A 25,835-nucleotide genomic window follows, 5' to 3' on the forward strand; every position below is an offset into this window, starting at 1 on the left:
CACTTCAGTTTTCAAGTAGCCGGCCCAACACTGATCTAAACCAGGCTCTTCTCATTCATTTTTCATAAATACAAAAAGAAATGCACTATCTAATTTGTATGTAGCTTACATAATCGTGAGCAAGGACATGCATGTCTGCCTTGTAGGGAGTCAGGCCACAGAATACAAAATGGGGGGAGGTTGGGGTGGTAGTGAGGTGAATTATAGCTCTTTGGTGGGAGCCAGATGTCATGGCTCCGTTCCTTTCCCAGAGCCGTGCAAAAGAGTGTGTCATCGTTCTTTTTAAAACACTTGTTTTGAGGGGCGTGTTGGATAAAAGTGTCAATAATAGTGACTTCACATCACTATGGGGTTGATGTATGGGTCAAACAATCACCCAGGAGTCAAGTGTGAAAGCAAAAGTCAGCGTTGACTTATTTAACTTGCTTTTGTGACCCTACAAATGTCAAGCAACATGAGCAAAAAGTCCAAAAAACTTGGTAAAGTTCAGGTTAAAGTTGTACTCGGGAAGATTTCCATCTATTTAATTGCCTTTTAAGTTCATATCTATCAAAGAGTGAGTTAAAACAATGGTGACTGATCATATGACCTACTAATGAAAGCACTTGAGTATTTCCATATCTGTGTCTGTGGAGACATTCCCTCTCTAGATGTAAATAAGTCTCCATGTTAGTGATGTGCTGACATTGGCTGGTCTGCCAGCCCAGATCGTCACCAACGGCTCTGCTGTGTTCACTTTTTATCGGAAATTGTGTGTGTGTGTGTGTGTGTGTGTGTGTGTGTGTGTGTGTGTGTGTGTGTGTGTGTGTGTGTGTGTGTGTGTGTGTGTGTGTGTGTGTGTGTGTGTATTTTAGGGCGCACTCACACTGTCAGGACCGCTGTCAATGCTTGCGCTCGGGCTCGTACATGTGAGCAGGCTCGTGCCTGTACATGTGCATCCGTGCTTTACAAAAGCCTACCTCTCTCAACCGTGCCTCAGCCAGGCGTGGTACAGTTGTACTCACACTGATCAAACGAACTAGACTTTAGCCATGAAGCGTGCTTGGGCACGGTACGAATGGACACTGTGAGTGCGCCCTAAGAGGGTAACATGTAGGGGACAGGCTGGAAGTAGAGAGGTGAATGTGTTTCAATAAAGTTTAGAAAAGAGCAAAGACAAAATACAAATGTTAACACACATAGTGACCATAAATGCGATGAAGGCTCTGAAAAAAAGGCTCACCTGCAATTAAATCTTACCGCCACAGAGGCCATGGAGGCTAGAAACCACATATGTCAAATATTATGGAGTACAACTTTAAAACAAGAATGTCTGAACTACTTGGTAAGGTTTAGGATAGGATTGTGGTTTGTGTTCAAATAGGTTTGTTAGGTTACTTGCTCAGCATTTGTCATGTATGTAAGTTAAATAACAAACAAACTTATTTGAACACAGACTCCTTTCCTGAACCTAGCCAAGTAGTTTTGTTGCCTAAACCAAACCAAGTAGTTCAAACGTTCTTATTTTAACCTGAATTTAACCATTCTTTGGGGTCTTGGGCGCTCATGTTGCTGGACTTTTGTAGGGTGATGCATGGAAAAAACACAGGTAGACGACAAGAAGCTTTTGGTTTTGAACACATTCAGAACCAGAACTCTCCTATCTCCCATCCTCCCTGGGATCAAACATTGATCAGACATAATGTTTGAGCTATCAAAAAACAATCAACTTTCGTCTTCTTCTTCCTCCTCCTCCTCCTCCTCCTCCTCCTCCTCCTCCTCCTCCTCCTCTTCTTCTTCTTCTTCTTCTTCTTCTGTAGTGTCTACATCCTTTGCTCGAGCCGTGTTCATCCTCCAGCTGAGAGTCCATTCATCCTTTGGCATACCGTCCTCCTCATGCATCAGACCCATGTACCTCTGACTCCGGTGCTTGGTGGAGAAGCAAACCACCTCGTCCTCGTCCGGCTTCTTCCAGCGACAGATCCTCCACGACTCTTTCCATGCCTTCCACTCCTCTGCCTCCTCCTCATCCTCCTCCTCCTCCTCCTCCTCCTCCTCATCCTCATTTTCATCTCCTACTCTGTGAGCTACCGCCACCATGGATGACTGCTTCCAGGAGGAGAAGGAGGCGTTCAGTTTATGGAACTGCAGATGGAGTGGGACATTAGGTTTGCGTTTGATTGGTTTCTTTACCTCCTCTACTTTGTCGTCCTCCTCTTTCTCGTCTACTTCCTCATGGTCGTCGTTCTCCTCTTCCTCCTCGTCTACTTCTTCACCCTCCTCCTCATTGTCTACTTTTTTGTCCTCTTCTTCTTCATCCTCGTCTTTATCTACTTCTTCATTTTTCACCTCCCTGTCTACTTTGTCGTCGTCGTCCTCCTCCTCCTCCTCCTCCTCCTCCTCCTCGTCTGCTTCTATGTCCTTGTCCTCCTTGCCTACATCTTTTTCCTCATCCTGCTTTACTTCCTCCTTCTTTTCATTAACTTCTTCATCCTCCTCCTCCTCCTCCTCCTCCTCCTCCTCCTCTTCCTCCTCCTCTTCCTCCTCCTTTTCTGCTTCTTTGTCCTTGTCCTCCTTGCCTACATCTTTTTCCTCCTTCACCTTTACTCCCTCCTCCTCCTTTTCATTAACTTCTTCATCCTCATCCTCCTTCTCCTCCTCTTCCTCCTCCTCGTCTGCTTCTTTGTCCTTGTCCTCCTTGCCTACATCTTTTTCCTCCTCCTTTTCATTAACTTCTTCATTCTCATCCTCCTCATCCTCCTCATCCTCCTCGTCTGCTTCTTTATCCTTGCCCTTGTTGCCTAAGTCTTTTTCCTCCTTCTCCTCCTCCTTTACTCCCTCCCCCTTATCATTAACTTCTTCATCCTCATCCTCCTCATCCTCCTCATCCTCCTCCTCCTCCTCATCCTCCTCATCCTCCTTGTCTGCTTCTTTATCCTTGCCCTCGTTACTTACATCTTTTTTCTCCTCCTCCTTTACTCCCTCCCCCTTTTCATTAACTTCTTCATCCTCCTCATCCTCCTCCTCCTCCTCACTGTCTACTTCTTCATCCTCCTTTTCCTTGTCTACATCTTTGTCTTCCTCTTCCACCTTCTCAATGTTTTTGTCCTTGTTCTCATCCTTTTCTTCGTCATCCTTCTCCTTAACTACTTTATCCTTCTCGTCCTTTTTGTTTGCTTTTTTGTCCTCCCCCTCATGAACTTCTTCCTTTTCCTTCTCATCTTCCTCGGCATCTTTGTCTTCTTCCTCCTCCTCCTCCTCCTCCTCCTCGTCCTCCTCCTCCTCCTCTTCATCATTTTGGTTTATTTTGTTCTCCTCCTTGCGGACTTTTTCGTCCCTTTCTTCGTGTTCTTCCTCTTCATCCTCCTTGCCTTCTAGGTCCTTATCCTCATGCACTTCCATGTCATCAAGCTTCTCCTTTTCTTCTTTCTCCTCCTCCTCCTCCTCCTCCTCCTCCTCCTCCTCCTCCTCCTCCTCCCTGTCTTCATCTTCTTCCTCACTGTCCTCCTCTTTATCTTCCTTGTTTATAATTTCCTCCTTGTGTACTTCATTGTCCTTCTTCTCAATATTAAATTCTTCATCATCATCATCATCATCATCATCATCATCATCATCATCACCATCCTCTTCTTCCTCCTCCTCATCTACTCCTTCATCCTCCTCATCCTTCTTGTTCATTTCTTTGTCTTCCTTCTCTTTGTGGATTTCTTTGTTCCTGTCCTCCTTGTCTCCATCTTTGTCTTCGTTTTTGTCGACATCTTCCATCTCCTCCACCTCATCTACACCTTCGTCCTTGTCCTCCTCCTCATCTACTTCTGCATCCTCCTCATTGTCCACTCCTTCATCCTCCTCCTCCTCCTCCTTCTCCATCTTCTCTGTTTCATCCATCTCCTCCACTTCTCCCTCCTCCTGTGTCTCTTCCAGCTCATCCTCTTCTAGTTCGATCCATCCTTTAGGAATCTTCCAGGCCTCCATCCACTCAGTGCTGTCTATGACCTCACCATCGAGCTGTGAAGTGAGGAGAAGGTTTGTGGCTTTGCGTCTCTCGATCATCAGTGCGCTGTGATGGTGATTGGACTCCAGTGAAGCCTTACACCACCTGTGGATACAGTTGTAGTTTGTAGTTTATTTTGTTCATATCAGTGTGAGGAATGGTAAAACATTTGAGTATATACTACTTACCTAAGGAAGGAGGAGTAATGTACCATAATATAATGGTGCTTATCTGTTTATGTGAGATTACTTGATGTTCAGTAATATATACAGCATGTATACATGGACTGAAGATTGATGCAAAGTTTTAGAATATTTAGAATCATCTTTGCCTTGCCCTCCAGTAATAAATATATTACTATATATATATAAAAAATAATTAATCAAATCTTATTGTGAACAAATCCCATGAGTAAACCAAACCAGTTATAATGTATTGATATATATCCTTCCTTTGTGACATAGAGCTACATTATTGTTAAAAACACATCAATGAGCCACACTGTTTTCTATTGGGTGCAACACAGTCTCACAACCAACGCGTCAAAAACTGACGATTGGTCAGGGGCCTTTGGCGTTAGTTACTGACTAAAAAGGTCTCCTTAAACGTACAAACCCGACGCAGGGAGCTTTCAACTCATTCCAATGTAAGCCCGTCCGCGGTGATATTTGAAGCTCAGGGCTCTCCTTAAAAGTCCATATTTGAAGCTCAGGACGCTCCTTAAAAGTCCATATTTGAAGCTCAGGACGCTCCTTAAAAGTCCATATTTGAAGCTCAGGACGCTCCTTAAACGTATAAACCGGACGCAGGGGGCTTTTAACTCATTCCAATGTAAGCCCGTCCGCGGCGATATTTGAAGCTCGAGGAGCGCTCCTTAAAAGTCCATATTTGAAGCTCAGGACGCTCCTTAAAAGTCCATATTTGAAGCTCAGGACGCTCCTTAAAAGTCCATATTTGAAGCTCAGGACGCTCCTTAAAAGTCCATATTTGAAGCTCAGGACGCTCCTTAAAAGTCCATATTTGAAGCTCAGGACGCTCCTTAAAAGTCCATATTTGAAGCTCAGGACGCTCCTTAAACGTATAAACCGGACGCAGGGGGCTTTTAACTCATTCCAATGTAAGCCCGTCCGCGGCGATATTTGAAGCTCGAGGAGCGCTCCTTAAACATACAAACCCGACGCAGGGGGCTTTCAACTCATTCCAATGTAAGCAGCCTGTCCTCCACCCAAAAACGTTTGATCAAGGAGCTTATTACGACCCATAGGCACGTTTCGAGTTTAGCGGTCGTATACATAACTACAATAAACGGTGTGTTGGGTATGTCGTCATCGTCTACCCTTTGACACCAATCAAAATGTGATGCGCCAGAAGGAGGCGTGGCATTCACGTTTCACTGAACGTCGTAGCATTGGTAAGTCCGTCACGTTTGTGTACTCAATTTATGTTGTTATGTTGTGTTTTGTGCGTGAGCTATCATGGTGATTGTCTGCAAATCATGTGTAACTAAGTTAGTTCAGTTTGACGTTTAAGTTACAACTCAGTTGGGAATGCCACGGAGGTCGTATGTTAACTATCAATAAGGCGCTAAGGTTAGCGCACATGCTAAAACGTTTTTTATTTATGCTATCTTGACAAAAAAATGCTACCTTATGTGATTTTGTGTATTTCCGTCAGTATTAGGACATCTGTTAACTATTTATTTTGGTAATAAACAGGTGAAAATGCACTGTAAGAACTTAGAGAGCGCATTTTGATACTTAATCACTTCTCAAATACAGAGCCCTGATAGTTTTAATTAGTGTTAGTGTACTCATAACTTTTGTAGGCACACGTTTTATTTCTCTTTTTATTCTTTTGACTCTATTTACTCTACATTTTGCTACATTTTTATTTTTAGTGGCAATGAATAACATTTATGGAAGTGCTACTAATCCTGCTTCATTTTTTTTAATTTTCCAGGTCTTTGTACATCCTTCTCCCTGTTACACTAATTTAATTTTCTGAGCTTTTGCTTTGTCATTTTGTCTCTTTGTCTTTGTCTTTACTTTGACTGTAGCCTTTGTTTGGTCTTCTGTTTGTTAGTTTCTTCTCTCTCTCTCTCTCTCTCTCTCTCTCTCTCTCTCTCTCTCTCTCTCTCTCTCTCTCTCTCTCTCTCTCTCCCAGTCAGTCATGCATATAGCCCTAGGACCAGAACCAATCCCAATCACCTGCTCTAAATATTGGAAGAAAGTAGGAAGTAAGAGTACAAAACTATTAGCAATTGCCTGTTTCAACATTGAATTATAAATATTGAGTAAAAGTATAAAGTAGCATAAAATGGAATGTATCAAGTATCAAGTGCAAATACCTCATAACTGTACATAAGTGCACTAAGTACATTTTCTTAGTTTCTTGACAACACTGCACCCACTGGATGACTTAATTTATTAATTCCAATTTTTCACTATTCCTATTTGTCCCCTTGGGGTCACGCTGTCCTAACGCGATTAACAGGCCCTGTGCTTATGAACAGCCTACGCACTGTCAAGCATAGGCTACGGTTCATGCGAGAGCCTCTGGTGGAGAATGTCTGTCAAATTGAGGAAAAGTGGACACACAGTGTCAGGTTTTCTAAAACAATTAAGAAGTAAATGGGAAGCCAGTGTGGTTCGTGTGTTGTCATCACTTCTCAAGGAACTATAATATTCAGCGCTGCTATCAGACTCAGTTCCATCCTGACCAGAATGCAGTTGAAAACTGAGACATATTGTGTAAATTGCAAGATATCTCAGGCTGTTCATCATCTGGTTTGTAAATAGTATAAAAGACAACGTAATGAGCGTACTTATTTAAAACCATGATCTTTTCCTGAACCTAGCCAAGTAGTTTTGTTTCAATTGAAACCAAACCACTTTTGTAAATCTGTGAATGTTTCAAACAAATCTATGACCCCTATTGGGGCCATGGGGGGCTGGAGCCGATCCCAGCTGACATCGGGTGTGAGGTGGGGTACACCCTGGACAGGACGCCGTCTATCACAGGGTACATAGAGACAAACAACCATTCACATTCACAACAACATTCACACCTACAGGCAATTTAGAGTCATCAATGAACCTAACACCTGCATGTCTTTGGACTGGAGAACCCAGCAAGATCCCACGCAGACACAGGGAGAACATGCAAACTCCACACAGAGGAGCCCCAGCCAGGAACACTCTTGCTGTGAGGCGAAAGTGCTAACCACCACACATCGTGCCGCACATAAGGTATGGGACACTGAGCACCAACCCACCTGATCTGCTGCCTGTATCCCCAGCAGGACCTCCAGTTCTTGTCCTGTTCTTCTTGATTCCCCAGAGGAGCTGCAGAGAGCAGCCAGGAGTCACTCCAGCCGGGCATGAACACATCGTTTATCCTCGTCATCACTGTGGTTTCCCTTTCTTTGTCCCCATCTTCATAATCCTCCTCCTCTTCCTCATTCTCCTCGCCATCTTCATCTTCATCCTTCTCCTCCTCTTCCTCCTCTTCACCATCTTCATAATCCTCATCGTCCTCCTCCTCCTCTTCTTCCTCCTCCTCCTCTTCTTCCTCCTCCTCCTCCTCCTCCTCTACTCCTTCATCCTCGTCATCTTCATTCATTTCTTTGTCTTCATTCTCCTTGTGTCCAGACAGTTTCCATGAATTCTCCCAGCCTGAGGGCTCCTCCTGTTGGATCACAACAAACATTTTTGATGACAAGAATAAAATTGTCATGTAGCATCTGACTTCTGACCTGACATGTGACAGTATTTTCACATTTGCTTCTATATGTACAAGCTGAAAGAGCAAAAGACAACAATAAAACACTGACTGTAATGACGTTGATCCCTACCTGCTCCTCCAGTTGTTGTACTTTCTCAAACTTGTCGCTGACGTTTTGTTGGTAATCAGGCCAGATACGATCCCAGTACTTTTTCTCCTGTCTGAATGCAAAGTTTATGAACTTCCAAGTACCAGCCCAGACAGGAAGAGTAAATACTAATATCTCAGCTTTACAAACCAGTTTTTTTTCAAACAAAATCTCCCACTGGAACTGTCTCTCCTCAGTGTGCTCCAACTGGGCAGGGCTCTTCACCTGGACAATGGAACAATGAAGATAACAGACTTGCAAAATGTCGATTGATCACTTTGCGTCTATCAAAGAGTTGTCTCTTCTCTAATGATCTAGGGAAATATGATTGACAGCCCTTTCCAACACACAGACATCAACATGGACCTTCCTACTCCTGAGTGGACAAACGCACCACCTGCTTGGCTGCCACTGGTTTTGGTTACCAAAATTCTAATCTGGAAAAGACATAGCAGCTATTCTAGAAACTCAAGATCTATGTCCCAATTCTTTTGCATATTATTACTATTAGTACTATTGAATCTGTAGTGCATTCACACTGGGAAAAACATTTGAATTTCAATTCAAGTTTAAGCCGAAATAACTAAAGACTAAATTAACTTTTTTGTGCGATGTTGAAGGATATTGTCTCAAAATGTTATGTATGATGGAATATCACCAAAAAAACAACAACTGTAAAGCATGATGCCACAGTCACAGGTTGTAATTTCTCATTTTAATTTCTATACTTTTATTTTAAAAAACAAAAATTAAACACCTAGACCAGGGGTGGGCAATTCCGGTCCTGGCCCACCCCTGACCTAGACCTAAGACTACAACATTTTTACCAGAAGTGGAGGAGGATGACTGACATCCGGCACAACTCGTCACGATTTATCACAGCACTGTACATCTGGTAAGCTGGACTACATCTTCCCTTACTTTGACCACAGTATGACCTTCCAATGGTCTGGGTTCTAGTGTCTTGTAATGTGAAGCAGTCAGTTTGTGTCTGTCTCAGTACCTGTTTCCAGGAGTGACTCCAGTTATCAGCAGGAAACGCCCAGTCGGCCTCTGATCCGTAGCCCTTTGGTTTGTACATCCTGTTGTTAGTCAGCTCTATGGTTGTGAATCCTGGGATTTTGGTTTTAGTCTCTTTGGCCTTCAGGTAAAGATACTTTGGAGGCTTTAGGCTCTTCCATGAGTCTCCCCAGCACAACCTGAACACATCCACTTCAACCTTGCGTTTGAGTCTCTGAAGTTTGGGTGAAGCTGTTCTCTTGGGTGGAGGCTTAGGAGGAGCAGGCTCATGTTTGGGTTTGGGAGGAGGAGGGACGACTTTAAATTTGATTTTCGGCTTGTTTTTTTCCTCTTCATTTGCGCCGCTGGTGAGATTCTTGAAGTCTCCGTTGGAAACGAGCGACCAGTGATAATTCCACTTCGAGAAGGATCTGCATATGTAGAAAAAACCATTAAATCAAATCAATGTCATATTGTCATAATGAGTAAACAGTACAGACAAGTCCTGATTTATCTCAAGTGCCACCGTCATTGGACTGGAGCCAAAGTTAACAGTATTAGTTTCACATGTGTGTATACGGTATATAGTAGTGAATGTTTTTTAGTTTCACCCGTGTCATTTTCACTAACATGGAGAGGTTTGGGGTTATGACCTGTACTGCAACAGCCACCAGGGGGCGATCTAGATGTTTTAGCTGGACTTTCACAGAGCTGTCAAGCTGTCCATCTTAACCGTCTATGGTTTAGATTGTGTGTTTACTGGACACAAAATCCAAAGTGGCAGAAATCCCACCTTCAGTTAGCAGCTGTAACAACTCTATGCTGGGTCTTACTTGTTTCAGCAACAGAAACTTTGCTAATCCAGACCAATCTGACCCTCCACTGGTCAACAAACTTTCTGTACCTGCAGTTGCAAAGATTAGACCTGGGTTTGAACTGGCTGAATTTGAGTCCCTACAACTGCTAATTGAAGGTCTGTCTCTGGAGCTTCTATCCTCTCTCCTCCCGGGGAGTTAGTCTCATCATGGCAGGGAGTGAGGTGGAGGGACTGGAGCGTGTGCCTACTCTTAGTCTGAGGTACCCCCACAGCTCCATCAGATGAATTGGTTGATTCCCAATGTATGTTCCAAATGTACATATAACAGTGGATATTGTTATTTTTTTCATAAAATTAAGCTGTCAATATTTAGGTTGGTTTGGTCAGCAATCATACTACTATTGAGCTACAGTGATGCTAACTGTTACAACCATTTATCCATTACTTTTAATTTAATTCAATTCAATTTCTATTTAAAGTGCCAAATCATTACAAAGTGATCTCAAAACACTTTACATATACAGACTGTCCTCTATGACTTATTTATGATGTACAGAGACTCTCTTAGCTGGTAAGTTGAACTGTTAAGTCATTACTTTTAGCAATTTGTTCCATTGATTCATTACTTTTAGCTACCTCTTAAAAAAAACTGTGCTTGCTTTTCTCACACTCTTACAAACATTACAAATATTCTTTTAATCAAATCTTTTTATTTTATTTTAATTTTTCATTGGTCAAGCTGCTCCACAATCTCATCATCTGGCAGCAGCACTGCAAGCTGTACCCCATGTTAGAGGTAGATCATTCTTGTGCTCATTTGTGTGTGGTACTTGTGATAAATGTACAGACTGGCGTTCTGTGAATCTGCACTTGTTTGCTCCTCCTCAGTAAACTGAAATTGAAAGACCTTGCAAGAACTTAATTTTAATTGTGGGAACTTAACTTGAGTATATAGAGAGATGGATTTTCAGTGAGAATCAAAATACGGTGTCAGGGCGACTGAATTCAGTCTCATCATATTACATTCACTTTCAGGTTTATTGGAATTCAACGAACTAATAAATCAGAATCTAAATAAAATTAATTCAATTTCATATTTACCTATTCAGATACATTTTTCAATGCAATAATTCAAGTTGTGCATTCAAGAGGGATTTAAATTCAAGTTCAGTTTCTAGTGACATGTATTTCTGCCCATGGTATTCTCACATTTTTTGGGAACTTTTCTTCTTCCATTCGGCCTCCTGTTGGTTCTGGTCTGCGATGCTCTGAGCTTGCTTCTCCCATTGGTCTCTCAGCCGCCCATTGCCGAATGACCTCCGCTCCTCCTTTTTTGACAACATCCTGTGAGAAGACACACACAAATAGAGTAGTGTGTATCAGTGTATACAGTGTAATGTATCTCTCTGTGGCTGTTTGTGGGATATTCAAGTGCTGACATCTGAGACTTGATGGTCAGTTGTAAATTTTACTACACTACAGGCATCAACTCTTGGAGACATCAGACATCTTTAAGTATTCCATCACAGTAAGTCTCACATTCCCAGACCGGACTCTGCATCCGTGTCTGGGTACACGGGCTTATCATTTTGGTATAGGGGGAAAAAACACTGTGGCGTGTTTGTTTTTCTTTTAACCACAACCGTCTTGTCTAAGCGGATGTAACCTGATAGCCCAGGATGTCAGGTTTTCTCCCAGCACTGTAGGTGAGCCAGACTACAGGACAACTCCTACTGCAACTAACAAATATTTCCATTATTCATTCTGCCAATACCCCAGAAAAATAGGGAAATGTTTATTTTCCCTATTTAAGAAATTAGCTCAATGTGAGTAAGTCAGTTATCTCAACTGTAGTTGACAATAATAGACAGCAATCACTTCCAAGTAGACAGCTGTTGATTGATGTTCATTTCAGAGATGAGTGAAATAGGGCTGTTCTGAGCATAAAGGAAAGAGCTGGCCAACTCCTTGTGCAATGGCATTAAGCGTGGGACATAAACAGTGTTTATCTTCATTGAATTAATATCCAAAAAGTATACCAAATAAACCAAAGTTGAAGAACTAATACATACCCAACGATCAAATATCCAAATAGTTTAATGTTGTGGCCCAGCCCTCGGCTTTGCTAGCTTCCTTGATAAACTAAATCTCAACATCTTCTAACTAGGTGGACTAACTTTTAGTACTGTGTGGTGTGGGTCCATACAGTACAGGTACATTAGGTCTCCAACCTTATGTTAATGAAAGTGTTGTTATTAATGAGATATGAAAGCATCAAACATGCGTCTTAGATGATTGAGATGAGAGTATATCCAGATCTTACCCCTGTTTACTCCAAGACATTGAATTGTTTGTACAGGATGCTGGGGTTTTCTAACTGGTAGTTATTCTAAACAAACATTGTGAGTATTTCTATAGCTTTCTGGCTTTAATCATATATAAAGTGTTTCAGATGGAGGTACCTGAAGCAAAATCTTATCAGATGGAGGTTCATGACATAATGTGTATCAACTTAAGAGTCCTTGACACGAAACCGATTGAGAACCGATGGTCTATGAAATCAAGTCAAAAAATAAATCAATCACAGCTTCCTAGAGCCTCGATTGAATTACTGTATAATCATTACAACTCTACGTCACAGTGAACATCATACCTGCATTTACGGTTATTAAAGTGTTGATGTTTTACATGAAAAACAGTGAATTCCCTTTGGTCTAAGTATATAGATAACAATAAATGTTATGAAACTGCTCTTCTTGCAAGGGCAGTTGAAGGCATGTGTCATACGTCTTTTTTCCTGACCAGCGTAACTTCCCGGTTCCTTAGTCAGCATATAAAGAGCACACAGACAGACATAACATTACGTTTGCAGAATTAATGAGCTCTGGTGTTCATACCTATGCAAGACAGACAGATGAATGTATTAGTCCAGTTTTGGTCCAGGTCTCAGTGCAGTGTCTTGTTGAAGACTGACTGCTCAAACCGTGACACAACACGACAGGCGTCACTCTATAATTAAACACAGGCCAGCAGCGTGCTTCAAGCAGCAACAACAACCGGAAAACACCAGTGCACTTAGTCTGTAAAGATGGAGATACTGCTTCTGTTGGTGGGTTTGAGCATTAAAAAAAGAAATGTCATTAATATTACATTATTATTCATCTTTCTTATTTCTGTCAACTCAGTTTTATAAGAAAACATCTACATTTCATAAACATCCAGCCTTATTTTAATTTAATATGGAAATTTATAGTTTTGTAAATATTTCAGTCGGAGAAACAATCATGGCTGCTGTGAAAATGACAATGTGTCTTTGGTGGTTTCTCATTTGACTTGAATCTCCCGATGTCAGGATGTCTTTGAACACATCGGCAAAACCATTCCTGCTCTTTAACATACTACCAAGCACAGACGATGAAACATTGACAGTGATGAATTAGTGGATTTCTTTATAGAAATGAAGTGAAACCAATGGAAATCCATCTAAAAAAGTGATGGATGGAACTATCTATAGTTAATAAGCTGAAATAATTATGAAAAACATCTGACTGGTCCTATAAACAACTACTATAATGTAGAATAGAATGAAAGTAATAGAATCCAAAGTGTTTTAGAGAACGCTGTGTAAATGTCGCAGACTTTAATCCCTGTCTGTCTGGACTCTGGGACTTAGCAGTGTCTGTGTGGATAATGAGGCGGACTTATCCAAATAGCCATGACTCAACATTAGGAAATGAGCTCAGGCTTCAGGCCCCTGCACAGGAAAACTGCTGAGAATAGAATAACAGTGGCTTCAACATCTAGTGTGTTGCTTACAACTATGGATAGATTATAAGTAGTCTCTGCTCCGGAGATACACAAACTTTAAAACACAATCAGAGTTGTTGGATGGTGGATTGTTGTTCTGTCCGAACACATCTAGGAGCCCTTTCTGTACTGGATCGAATGAATATCCATCTTCTTATCGGGCTGTGGAAAAGTCAATCAGGAAGGTTATTTTCTGAGATATTGGAATGTTCCTTTCATTATAGCATAAGCTTTCCAACTTATGTTTAGCTTAGCTTAGCAGAAAGAATGCTAGCATAGTTGCTCGGTTGCCCATTGGCTGGGGGTTTGACTTAGTGTCCGTCTACCCATCAATCCATCCATCTAACAGCGTCACTTACTCTGCGGAGCATTTGCATTTAGGGAGGGAATGTCGCCACAGACAGGTAGATTGGAAAACTCAGCAAAGTAGCGAGTACTGTACAAGTACTTTCATTAGTGGGTCATATGATCAATCACCATTGTTTTAACTCACTATTTGACAGATAGGAACTCAACAGACTATTAACTAGATAGAAATATTACAGATTGTATCTTTAAACAAACAAAAAACTTTTTTTTTCTATAAATTAAAAGAAATGAGTAAATCAGTCCTGACTTACCTGATTCTTTCTGTCTCTCTCTCAGTCTGCCTGTCTGTCTGTTTACATCCCCTGCTGTAACCAATAACAGTTTAAATTAAAGTGAACTACAGTATGTGAACACTGTCGGTCTGTCTGTCTGTCTGTCTCTATCTCTGGGCCTGTCTGTCTCTGATCTTTACAGTTACTACCGAAGGCACCTGTCTCTCTCTGCTTGCCTGTCTGTCAGTCTGTCTGTCTGTCTGTCTGTATGCCTTAAGACAGTTTGAGCAGTTAACTTTTATCAGCTTACACTCAGTCTGCCCTGTATATCTGCTGTGTGGTGTGTAGGCTTCCCTCCTTTCTATTTTTACATCATACGTTAAAAGATCCAGAGCTGCATGGGCTAAATTTAGTGTCAGGGTGAGGCAAGGAGAGCAGCCGGCAGCCTGGGAATGCTGAGAAGTGACTTGAATTGGATGAAAACATGGAAGTGAAATCAATCTTTACGCAACAGGTGCAACAACATCAACAAGAAACCACGGCAGTGTGCTAACCAAGGTCATTCTTCACAGCAGTGAATGTACATTACTTTGACAATGATCCAAATCAAAGCTCCGCCTCAGGACAATACTCCCCTGGCAACCAGCCAATCAGTGAGCAGATTGTGTAGCAGTTATTAGAGCTGTGGCCATACAAGGCTCCTGCAGTAAAAGTCTACTTTATATTCTCATAGACAGACACACAGACAGACACTTGACTGACATGAGATATATCTGATCAAATCCTCAGTAGAGTCAAATAGATACAGGGACAAAGGTACAAACCGGGGATATAAAAACTGAAGGAGAGAATTCAACTATGACTCCCAAGGTGGTCTTTAGTGAGAAACATCTATTTGTAAAGTCAGAAACTACAGATGTCAGAAACTACAGCTGTGGACCCCTAAGTGCACGTCTTTCAGTTATTGTCAAACAGGAGTGACGACCCCCAGCCATTGACTTTATTACAGCACACATGGGAGTGTCCTGGAGCATCACATCACATCCTGTAGCACACGTGTCATACAGACAGAGGTACGGTAAATGGAACATGTCAATCTTTAAAGCTCTTATGATAAAATTGTTGATGCATGTGGGAAATAGGACAGCAGTGTACCCCGTCGAGCTGACGCGAATCAACCTGAGATGATGTGTAACGGGAGACAATCATGCGATGGGATCCTGGATCACACCAGCCATGAAATAAAGTGGTTTGCCAATGGCCTTTTTCAAACTTCTGGCACCTTGCTTAGACCACACCCATCTTTGAACTCGTGAATTTTGATCTACTGATACTTATACTGTATAATTACAGTATACCTATAGGATGAGCAACACACCTGTATAGATTCATGACTTCCATGGTTGGGGTGCTATCACAACGATGAAATCTGGCTTCAGTAGGCGGTTACTCATGATGTGTAGCCAGTCAGGTAGTGCTGTGGATATTGTTTATCCTACAGATCCTCCACATTTTTGGTCACAAAAATGTTGACTATTGCGAACGATAGCGAGTCGTTCCCTATTTTGCAATATTTAGTATGCAAACTACTTTTCTTTTCCCTTTATAGGCTTTTCTTGTGCACCTGTAATGAAGTAGGGTTGGCTGTCAATTCTATACGGCCTAATCCAAGGTACTAGTTTGAGGTTTAGATCATCTGGATGACCTGTTGGATACATTTGGTCACATGACATTGTTTCCTCCTCATCTAAATTCTTTGTAGTAAGTTCACCGTTCTCATCTATTAACTCAGTGAGTACAATATTATCATTACTAATAGAAATGATGGACAAAACAAATCCTAGTTTCACAGAAACCATTTCCCCTCCTTATAGAACAGAAATACTTTATTGATCTCATGCTGGGAGATTGCTAAAACGCTGCGAGCAGGGTTCGAACCTGCGCGGGAAGATCCCATTGGATTTCAAGTCCAACGCCTTAACCACTCGGCCATCGCAGCCGGCAGACCATCCGTCAAAACACCCTTTTTATACCTGGCTATCATAAAGAGGGCACATGAGGTCCAGCTGAGGACTAATAACGCTTGTAAACAACTATTTCTTCATGACCGACAGAGATGATAAATAAAGCCACACACTCAGGGGAGTGCAGCGTGACTCAGCACAATGAATGGTTTGGATCTTCCCTGACGTGTCTGTGTGGGGCTAATTATGCAGGATAACATCACAAAAACTGGCCAGTGAATGAGTTACCTGCCACTCCATGTGATTTTCAGATTTTTTTTCTTTCAGATTTCACCTCTTGGTGTAATTGTGTCTCTGAACAGAAAAGAACAAGTAAACCAAATACAGGCTAATGTGACATTCTGAACTTCCTTGATACATACTGTTGTGTGTGAAAGACTGACACGCACAGACGTTTCGCTTCAGAACATCAACTGCCTTTTTACTTCAGCCTCATGTCTACATACATGACTTCCTTGTTTACCGTTTTCACGTGCCTCTCGCGTCACGTAACATCCCATAAGTCTCTTAAAGGTCCCTTAACCCCTATTTAACAACATACAGCAAACCCCATGTATCGCAGTGTGACCATGTTATTAGAACATAACACATACTTAAGCAGGAGCGCAGTTAGTGCTGCTGTTCACAGGTCAGTTTTCTGTTCGGTCACTCAGAAGCAGGAAAGCCTCTCCCTGTAACAGGATCCTCCGGTCACTCTGCTGCTGATGACAGAAAACTGCAGCAGGTCAATCTAAGCTGCAGTCCAGGCTTCACTACTATTTTTACATCAACCACTCTGCAAGGACCCACTGTAAGACCTTTATTATATTTTTACATGCTTAAGGGGTAATTCCAGTGCAAAATCATCCCATGGTCTTTTTCAGTAGTTACATACATCAAATAAGACATCGAGACAGTTTTTGTCGTGTCAACTATTAACGGACATATCCCGGAGAGTCACTAACAGTCAGACGTGGCTAACACTGATTAGCTTGGGGCAGTACGGTGAAGGCATTCAAACGTCTTTTTTAACCACTAATACTGCTCAAAATAACACAAACCTCTGGAGCAGCATGAGAAGAGTCCTTACACAGAAAATAAAGCACCAATGGGCTCCTTCCTTTTGGATTGACTTTGGTAATCCACTTGAACAGACTTTACTATGAGAGGAGCTGGTACAGGGGCCAGTAGGTAAGTCTTTAAAACACTCTTTTAATAAACTCCAGGTTCACTAACTACGTTGTTGGTGCTTTGTTTTCTGTGTAAGGACTCTTCTCATGGTGCTGCAGAGGTTTGGTGTTATTTTGAGCAGTATTAGTGGTTAAAAAAGACGTTTTAATGCCTTCACCGTACTGCCCGAGCTAATCAGTGTTAGCAACGTCCGACTGTTAGCGACTCTCTCAGATTTCTCTGTTAATAGTTGTTACACAAAAACAACTGTCTCAAAGGCTTATTGGATGTATGTTAGTGCCGAAAAAGACCATGGGATGATTTTGCGCCGGAATTGCACTTTAAATGTCAAAAAGACATACATTTCATGAATATACTTCCAACAATAAATATAATAATATATTTATTTATGTTCAGTGTTGTGCAATGAATGTGCTAAAAGAGCAATTTCTATTCATCATGTTTTTGGTGAACAGTGAACGGAATGTATCTGTTTGCAACCAATGAATGGGAATGATCAAACCAGTCAAGTCAGATGGCCATCTACCATGGAGCCTATAGACTTTTGTCATGATTTGACACTATAAATTCAATTGAATTGAGTTAAATGTGAATGTGAGCGGCAACCTAGTTGCCAGAGGTTTTATTTAGCATTGTAAGTTTCTGCAAACCATAGAAACATTGATATGAAGCATTTCTGGCATCCTCTAGCATCTGTATGACACACACTGGGCTTTCAACTGACAGCAAGTTGTCCAGAAGTTAGGTGACGTAACAAGCCTCAAACTCTGCTCAGGGAGGAGGTCGGGTGGATAGTTGGGTTATACACACATGGGACTTCCACCCAAGGGTTTGTGTGAGGTCCCATGTGATAATGAAACTTACATAACAAACGTATCCATATAAATTAAATTGGATAGATTGATTCATTTGGTTAACTAGTACATGATTATTGTTAGTTGTCCATACTTGAAAGAGAAGGGACCAACGCAACTCTTGCAGGTCGGTAAATGTTCTCCAAAGCTGCAGGGAGTGAGGAGGAGAGACCTTTAGATCCAGCAGCAGTGGTTCAGAGGATAGTTAGACCCAGTGTCAGTGGGTGTGCTCATTTTATGTCGCAAATGCAACTTGAAAACACAGCGGACTGTTGGCTAGTTTGCTAGGTTGCTAACTCCGCCATGCCCCCACACCACACCGGTCACAGAAAACAAGCCAAACAAATCTGTCACTGTTTTGGTGATAGTGATGTGTTTCCTCCGTGGTGACAGCAGTGTGTGGTAGAAGCATTAGTTGCTATATGACAGTCACTCATTTAGCGAGTATACACTGCCCCTTTGGTCGTTTTTACTGCAAAACTTTGCCTCAACAACTTGCTGCGAGTTGATTTAAACAGAAATGAGTGTGTTGCCAGGCAACTGAACACATGAATATGGCTGCCACTCTGACCATTTTACTGTGCTGATATAAATGTCTTTAATGTCCTTTCTATCCAATTGAATTTCTTTGAGCGTAGCCTACTTATTTTAACCCAAACCACAACATTTTCCTAAACATAACCATGTAGTTTTGATGCTTTTGATGATCAGTATTGGCAGAAGCATTGATTGTTAGCCTGTGGATAGCTTAAAGCTGGGCATACACTGTAGGATTTTTGAAATGTTGCTTAATTCCAACTCACACTGTTGAAGTAAATTGTCTGTGATATAAAGGCAAAGCTCACCATTTATGGCGTTCACACTGTACGGTTCGATCATCTAGTCACAACCTGAGGGCTCAAACTACACATGTAAAATGGAAAATAAAATGTCCCGTCAGCTCCTGCCTACCGTTCTGGCTATTGACAATTGTAAATAAAGATTTGTTTGAAAGTTCTGCAGGTGGAAGTTTGTTTGCTTGTGGAGATGGCAGAAGTTTGTTACTTTATCAGTGGTTCCCAGTAATCATAACCTATGACACCATGTCACATGGTGGCTTTTAGCGACTTTATTTAACTTGTTGTCCTTCTCGCTGGCATGTCACCATGGAACTTAAGATCTTACGATTAAAGTTGCAGTCAGCAACATTTGTTTGATCATATTCACTGAAGCCGACACTATCTAAAACTAAATCATCCGGTTTTAGAAAGAAAAAACGCCTCTACATGCACCTAGAGCCGGATGTTTGTTTTGCAAAAATCCACAGCGCCCGTGTCATCCTGTCCACTCAGCTCAGAGCTGACTTTCAGGCACAGTTCGTGCACACGCCACCCCTCTCCCCTTTCGTGCATGTTACAATATCATAAGCACACGCCTCAAGCTAGGCATACGCTAAATGACGTTAGCAGTTGCTATCTATGAGTAAGTTAGCCAGCCTACCTCGATGTAGCATGTTTTATGTTGATGCACCTCTGTTAACTCCTGATATCCTGACCATCCTTCATCTCTCTCAATTACCTCACATCATCTCTCCCTCTACATGTTTTTCTACTCTATGGTTCTCCTCAGGTTTCTAGCTTTCAGTGAAACCTTATATGAATCAGAATTAGACTCCATTCTAAAAAGGAAACATAAACAGAGAGCAGAGTCAATCCTGAAGTCCAGCTTCAGTCTGTACATCTGTAACACTGAACCAGCTGGATTAAAGCACAGAAACCAAACTCAATCCTTCACATGTATAATATTTCACATTACAAATAGACTTAATGTGATATGTTTGTGTTATGTGTTCTCAGCTGCACTTAGTTGTTGCTCTGTGACGGTTGGTGAACTTTAACTAAACCACAGCTTGTTTTTTTTTCAGAATATAGCTGATAAAAGATGTAAATGATCAGAATATGAGAAGAAAAAGAGCATGACTCGTGTTTATTTGAAGCTGTCATGCAAACCCATCATCAGTCTCAGCCTTATCACCATGGAAACTGACAGGAAGTGGGGTTGATGGGTTTCACTTGTAGAGGACATAAAGGTATCACAAGGATCATGATGATGATGATGATGATGATGATGATGATGATGATGATGACGATGATGATGAAGGTTTTTGGTGAGTTGTGTCAGCCCCACAATGGTCCATGTTGTGGTTTTTGATGATATCCTGGGGGGTAAAGGATCACAAGAAGCAGCACAGTCATCAACATGTAAGACTTAATGAAACATGAGTTCAAGCTTAGGGATAAATATTTAAAAAAACATATTCTTCAACGTGAGAAACCCCACCCACCTGTGACGGCAGCATGATGTTCACACACTTTAATCCAACACACATGCACACACTCACCTTTTCTCAACCAATGAGGGAGGGAGTCTGAAAAAGCTGGTTTTCAGAAGTCAGTATTGTGCTTTATGATTGCTGTGCTAAGCCATAGGATCGTAGGAAGTCATGGGATTGTATTAATATGATTTTTTACATTAGTCACATAAAAAACTGAGATTCATTATTTAGAGAATCTCAGTGCTGTTGATTTCTAAGAAAGTACAAAATGATTTCTCATTTTCTATCACAGATTCAGGCCATTTCTCATGGAATACATGACATTGCTGGCTTTATTTATCTATGATGACTTTTAGTAATTTAATATTCTATTTCAGACTTGTGCTGGAAATAGTACAGGTCTGTGACCTACTGACCAACAGATCTTGTTTAAGCATCAAAAGTCTCTACAGCTGAGCCAGCTGTGAATCGCTGCCACTGTCATCAGAAACGTTCACCGCTTCACATGACGCTTCAGAGGAAAGGACGGCACATGTGTCTAAAACTTCCCAAACTTTTCCAGCTTGAGACCAAAAAGATACATTTGGTGTCTCTTTGGGAAACAAGCTTACAAAAATACATCATGAATATACACGATCAAGAGTGAAGGAAGTCAGAAGTCACACTCAACATTACCTCAGCCAGAGAGCATCAACACATTCTTCAGGTCAAGGTTTTGACATCTGAGCAGTACAGACCAGCATAGAAAAAGGAACACTCTTCTATTTTAATTAGGAAAAGGAATTCACATATAGCATTGTAATGCATTTTAGTATGCTGATTAGCGCCCCCCAAAAAATGGGTCCTGACACTAACTTTGGTAAAGACTGCCCCAAAAACATATTTAATCATTTCTTCTCTCCTCAAATGGTTTCCTACATCTCCCCATGCATCAATGGTTGGTAGGACACAAGGGAAAGACGCAAAGTAGGGCGACGTGGATGCAGTTAAGTGTCTCAGGATGCAGCCGTGCCACAAAGTGGAGCCAGGAGCCACGAAAGGACAAAGGCTTTAGCAACAGACCGATTTCACTGCTGTGCCGATGGGTTTCCTTTTTAATGCTAAAAGTGTATTCAAGGTTGCTACTAGAAATACTGAACAGCTGCAAATTGATAGTGACAAGCTGTTTAATTGCGTCATCGTAACCGAAACTGCTCATTCTGCAGACAACACGTAAAACCATTAGATCAGTCATGCACATGCAAACAAAGCACACATGTTAATGTTATTAATGTTAATGAATGCATAGAGAAATGATCTGCTATGGGCACATTTAACGTAGGGGGTGGGTGGGTGGTTGTCTTTTTTATGGTTGGAGCAGCCCCTCAAAATGTTTAGCCAACATAATATGGATGTACACTCAGTCTTACGTGGTGGTCTCCAGGCTCTTGATGTTGCAGGGGAGTGATGGTAAATACTTTTCTTCTGCAGCTCTGCTTCTTCTGTAATAAAGAGTTATAATTACCCTTTTATTTTTGATTTGGTGTTTGGTAATTGAGCTGATGTCTGTTGTATTGACATTCAGAATTCTATCTGCTCTACTACTCTACCGTATATATAGTTTTACCAGATTTGACTGATGCCAAATAACCCAATACCTGCATCTAGAACAGCGGTTCTCAACCAGGGCATCAGGCTCACCAAGGGGTTTATGAAATAAATATTATAACATGGTGAGGCCTCTCGTTTCAAAGGTTTCCAAGGTTTGAAAAACGACCTGCTGAGTGTCACCCCTTTTCTTGTCACTTGGTAGCTGCTCTAATAAAATATTAAAACTTGTATATCAGGAGATCCCACAACACAAATGTAAAGATGTAGCAGAGTAGTGGAGTCCTGAGCAGAGAATGAACTCTCCCTCTCTATGTGATGTGTTTGTTGTGATTGTTAGTGCAAACAGTAGTGAAAAAACGTTGGTATTTCACGTATTGGTGAACAGGTTCGTAAACACCAACCTAATCATTCTGGGGGATCGATAATGAAATAGGCTGAGAATCACTGATCTACAGAACAAAAGACATTTTACCTTAACAACAATGTAACATACATGTCACTTGTCAGGATCCCTGTTCTGCCAGCCCTTTCCTTTTGTGCTTGTGTCTGCCTCCCTCTGTCAGTTGTTCCCTGCATGTGTCTCCTCTCTCAGTGTTTGTCTGTCTGGAGCTGGGAGGCGTGGTTTCACCCAGCTGTATCCAGTTCCAGTGATGACCTGCCCTGCTGCATAAAAAGCCATATGTGGGACACATTCGGCGCCAGACCGTTGTTCTCATTTACGTGGTAACTTCTCATCGGTTGGCTCCCGTAACTTGTTTGTTCAAATCTTCGCTCTTAGTAGTTTGTTTGTTTGTTAACTATTGTTTCTTTGTTCCCTTTTGTTATAGTTTCCCGAGTTCCTGCTCCTGTCCACCCTCGACCGTCTCGTCACGTTTTGTTTTGTTTCTTTGTTATTAAATATTCATTTAAACCTTTCACTGTGTGCTTGTCTGCATTTGGGTCCAATTCACTGTGTTATTCCCTGTAACCGTTCATGACATCACTAATGGACATTAAATATTTTTTTCTGTGATTCTGGGAAAGAATTTGGCCGTCAGATCCTCCCTGATTTGATCTGTGGCTGAATACAAGTGCAAAAAGAACTGGAACTACAGCCGACTACCCAGTCCAGTTCAGGCTGTTCTCATGAATCCTTCCTACATATAACAACAATGGTAATAAACAATAATTTGTGTGTATTCCACATGCTTATTTTGTGTGTATTTAACTTATTAAAAGGGGACGTTGAATAAGAGTCAAGAGTTTGGATGTTAACTGTAATCATGAAAAGGTTTGTATGATATTGTACGAAAAGTCCTGCAGACAAATGATATTTTACAAAATGATGAACAGAAGTTGACTTTGAGACGGCGAGGAACAGAACTGGACCAAGGTGGTTGGATTAGAAAAAAGGTTGTTATTTGGTTTAGTACCTTGTGAAAGTACATGAACGGCAACAGGAAAAAAAAACACCCACCTGGGTGAAAGTCATGTTTTGGGACCCATCCACCACCTTGACCTGCCTCCTTAATTGGAGATTTGCCATCTTATACTACATCCCCTGCTTTTTATGCGTTAAACACCCACAAAATAAACACATGGAATAGTCACAAATGACTCTGCATTACTTTTAATAGCTGTATGAAAAATTCATGAGAACTGGCTGAATTAAGCCCTGTATAATTAATAAAGGTTTCTTTTATATTTAATTATTTACCCTCTGTAATGACAGGAAGGCTGACTGAGCTCAGCAGGAGCAGGATGATCAGTGTCTTCATCATTCTGGAGAAAACACATACAGTAAATGTCACAGTTAACAGTTCACATTTACATTTAAAATAATACACAGTAAGTCTGTCCATTGACCACAGATGACAGTAAAAAGCCTGAAATTCAATCAGCTCTGTACGTCTGCATTTGGCTCCTCTTGTTGTCCTGCACCTGAACTGTTGCAGTAAATGTTTTTATGCTTTCATCATTACAGCACTTGAGGTTCAGTCCAGATAACAAAACAATATTTTCCTTAATACATTATTCACAAAGAGAAATGAGAGCATGAGAACTTAAAAAACTCAAATGATAAATGTCTCAATACAAGATGAGACACAAACCAAGTCTAATGGCTAAATAATGATAAACGATTAAATTAGATGACAGAAATGGTTAAGAGGATTATGAATTTGATGCCAACTTTCAGTACTTTTTGATACATTTCAGTTCTTACAAAGATCATTTATATTTATCACCCGCTCCGCATAATATAAGACAAGAATACCTGCTCAAATACTGAACTCACCTTCAGCAGCTTCCGCTCAAATCACCTGAATCACACACACTCATCCACCTGCACTTTATATCCTGACGCTCTCAGACCTGTCTGTGTGTTTAGGAGTGTGTGCGTGTGTGTGTGTGTGTGTGTGTGTGTGTGTGTGTGTGTGTGTGTGTGTGTGTGTGTGTGTGTGTGTGTGTGTGTGTGTGTGTGTGTGTGTGTGTGTGTGTGTGTGTGTGTGCGTGAGTGTGTGTGTGTGTGTGTGTGTGTGTGTGTGTGAGAGAGAGAGAGAGAGAGAGAGAGGTGGGGGGGGGGGTGCCCACAGGCTGTAAGACTTAATGTTTTAAATATCCAGATTTTGCCTGTTTGTTCTGCAGTTACATCATTATAACATCTATTAATTTTAGGCTGATTTATTAATAACTTTGATGAGGACAAGTCCTTCAAACTAGACTCAATCTCTCTCTCTCTGGTATCCTAACACGTTCTCTCCTGAGTGTCTGCACCACGATCATAATTCAGTCACTGAAACTTTGTCATATATCCTGAATGGCTGCTATGTGTATGAGAAGATGCACATCATAAGTCATGAGAGAATTGTTCACTTACAAGTTAAAGACATAATTCTAAAGGTTCCATCTTTTGCTTTAATCCACACTTAAATCAACTCATCTCAACTACCATGTTCCTGCACGATAATCAATATAATGTACAATGGAGATCAACATTAGTATTAATACTTGATTTATTCTGAAATATTGTTATATTTTTGTCACACCACAGTGAGAGGTGTCCTTTCTATGTTTTTTTGTCTTGTGAAATTCATGTTTTATTTTGAAAGATTAGTCTTCCTCTCGATTCAGGTCACTTGCCCTTCCTCCTGTGTCACCGCTCAGCTGTGTTCCCTGATTACCTGATTGTGTCCACCTGTGTCCCCCTCCCTCATGTGTATATAGTCCTGGCGTCCGTTTCACAAAGCAGGTTTAGTGAAAACTCTGAGTCTGTTAACCCTGAAATGAGGGAAACTCTGAGTTTTCCGTTTCACAAAGGGAGGTAACTCAAACCAGAGACAGAGGGGTAACTCTAGCCTGTTTCACAAAGAGAGGTAACTTAACCTCTCGGTCAGTTACCATGGTAACATGCTCTCTGAAACTAACCTGGTCGGGACCAGGTTTTTCTCAGAAAACCTTGAGTTTCTCTCTGTCTCCGCCCTCTTTCAGCCACACACGGTGTTTGATTTCCTCATTCATTCAGTCAGCGGGCGAGTTTTGGCGTAGTATAGTTCTGTCGACTGTTTTTTCAGAAAATCACTGCAAAAATCAGTCAGTAGGCCTACATTAGAAGTTATATTAGGTGGTGACTATTTCACTACCATGGCGTGTCCTTTTGATAATGATCCCGTAGATCATGGGTGTCAAACTGATCCAGTAAAGAGCCGCTGTGGCCGCAGGTTTTCATTCCAACCAAGCAAGAACCCACCTGACTCGACTTACTCAATCACCTGAACTGTCTTCACACAGTTGATTTGTTGGACCAGGTGTGTTTTTGATTGGTTGGAATGAAAACCTGCAGTCACACGGCCCTTTA

General features: G+C 41.4%; 1 protein-coding gene and 1 long non-coding RNA gene across 2 annotated transcripts; both read right to left on the minus strand.

Moving 5' to 3' along the window:
- Positions 1-1,622: 1,622 nt before the first annotated feature.
- Positions 1,623-19,638, minus strand: LOC310958933 (uncharacterized protein; the record flags this gene model as incomplete). The annotated part of the gene is made up of 11 exons (XM_083930096.1): positions 19,576-19,638; positions 10,870-11,004; positions 8,848-9,274; positions 7,827-8,069; positions 7,248-7,660; positions 3,307-4,078; positions 2,935-3,144; positions 2,686-2,808; positions 2,059-2,433; positions 1,807-1,947; positions 1,623-1,655 (listed from the first exon to the last, which is right to left on the minus strand). Exons 2-11 carry the CDS (start codon positions 11,001-11,003, stop codon positions 1,623-1,625), a joined length of 2,871 nt encoding a protein of 956 aa, XP_083786222.1. The 5' UTR covers position 11,004; positions 19,576-19,638.
- Positions 19,639-20,089: 451 nt separating this feature from the next.
- Positions 20,090-23,763, minus strand: LOC310958530. The gene is made up of 3 exons (XR_014593545.1): positions 23,697-23,763; positions 21,820-21,891; positions 20,090-20,293 (listed from the first exon to the last, which is right to left on the minus strand). It is a non-coding gene; the product is annotated as an uncharacterized lncRNA (long non-coding RNA).
- Between the last annotated feature and the right edge of the window lie 2,072 nt (positions 23,764-25,835).

This window comes from Echiichthys vipera (assembly GCF_963691815.1).
Source record: "Echiichthys vipera genome assembly, chromosome: 16".
Taxonomy (NCBI): domain Eukaryota; kingdom Metazoa; phylum Chordata; class Actinopteri; order Perciformes; family Trachinidae; genus Echiichthys; species Echiichthys vipera.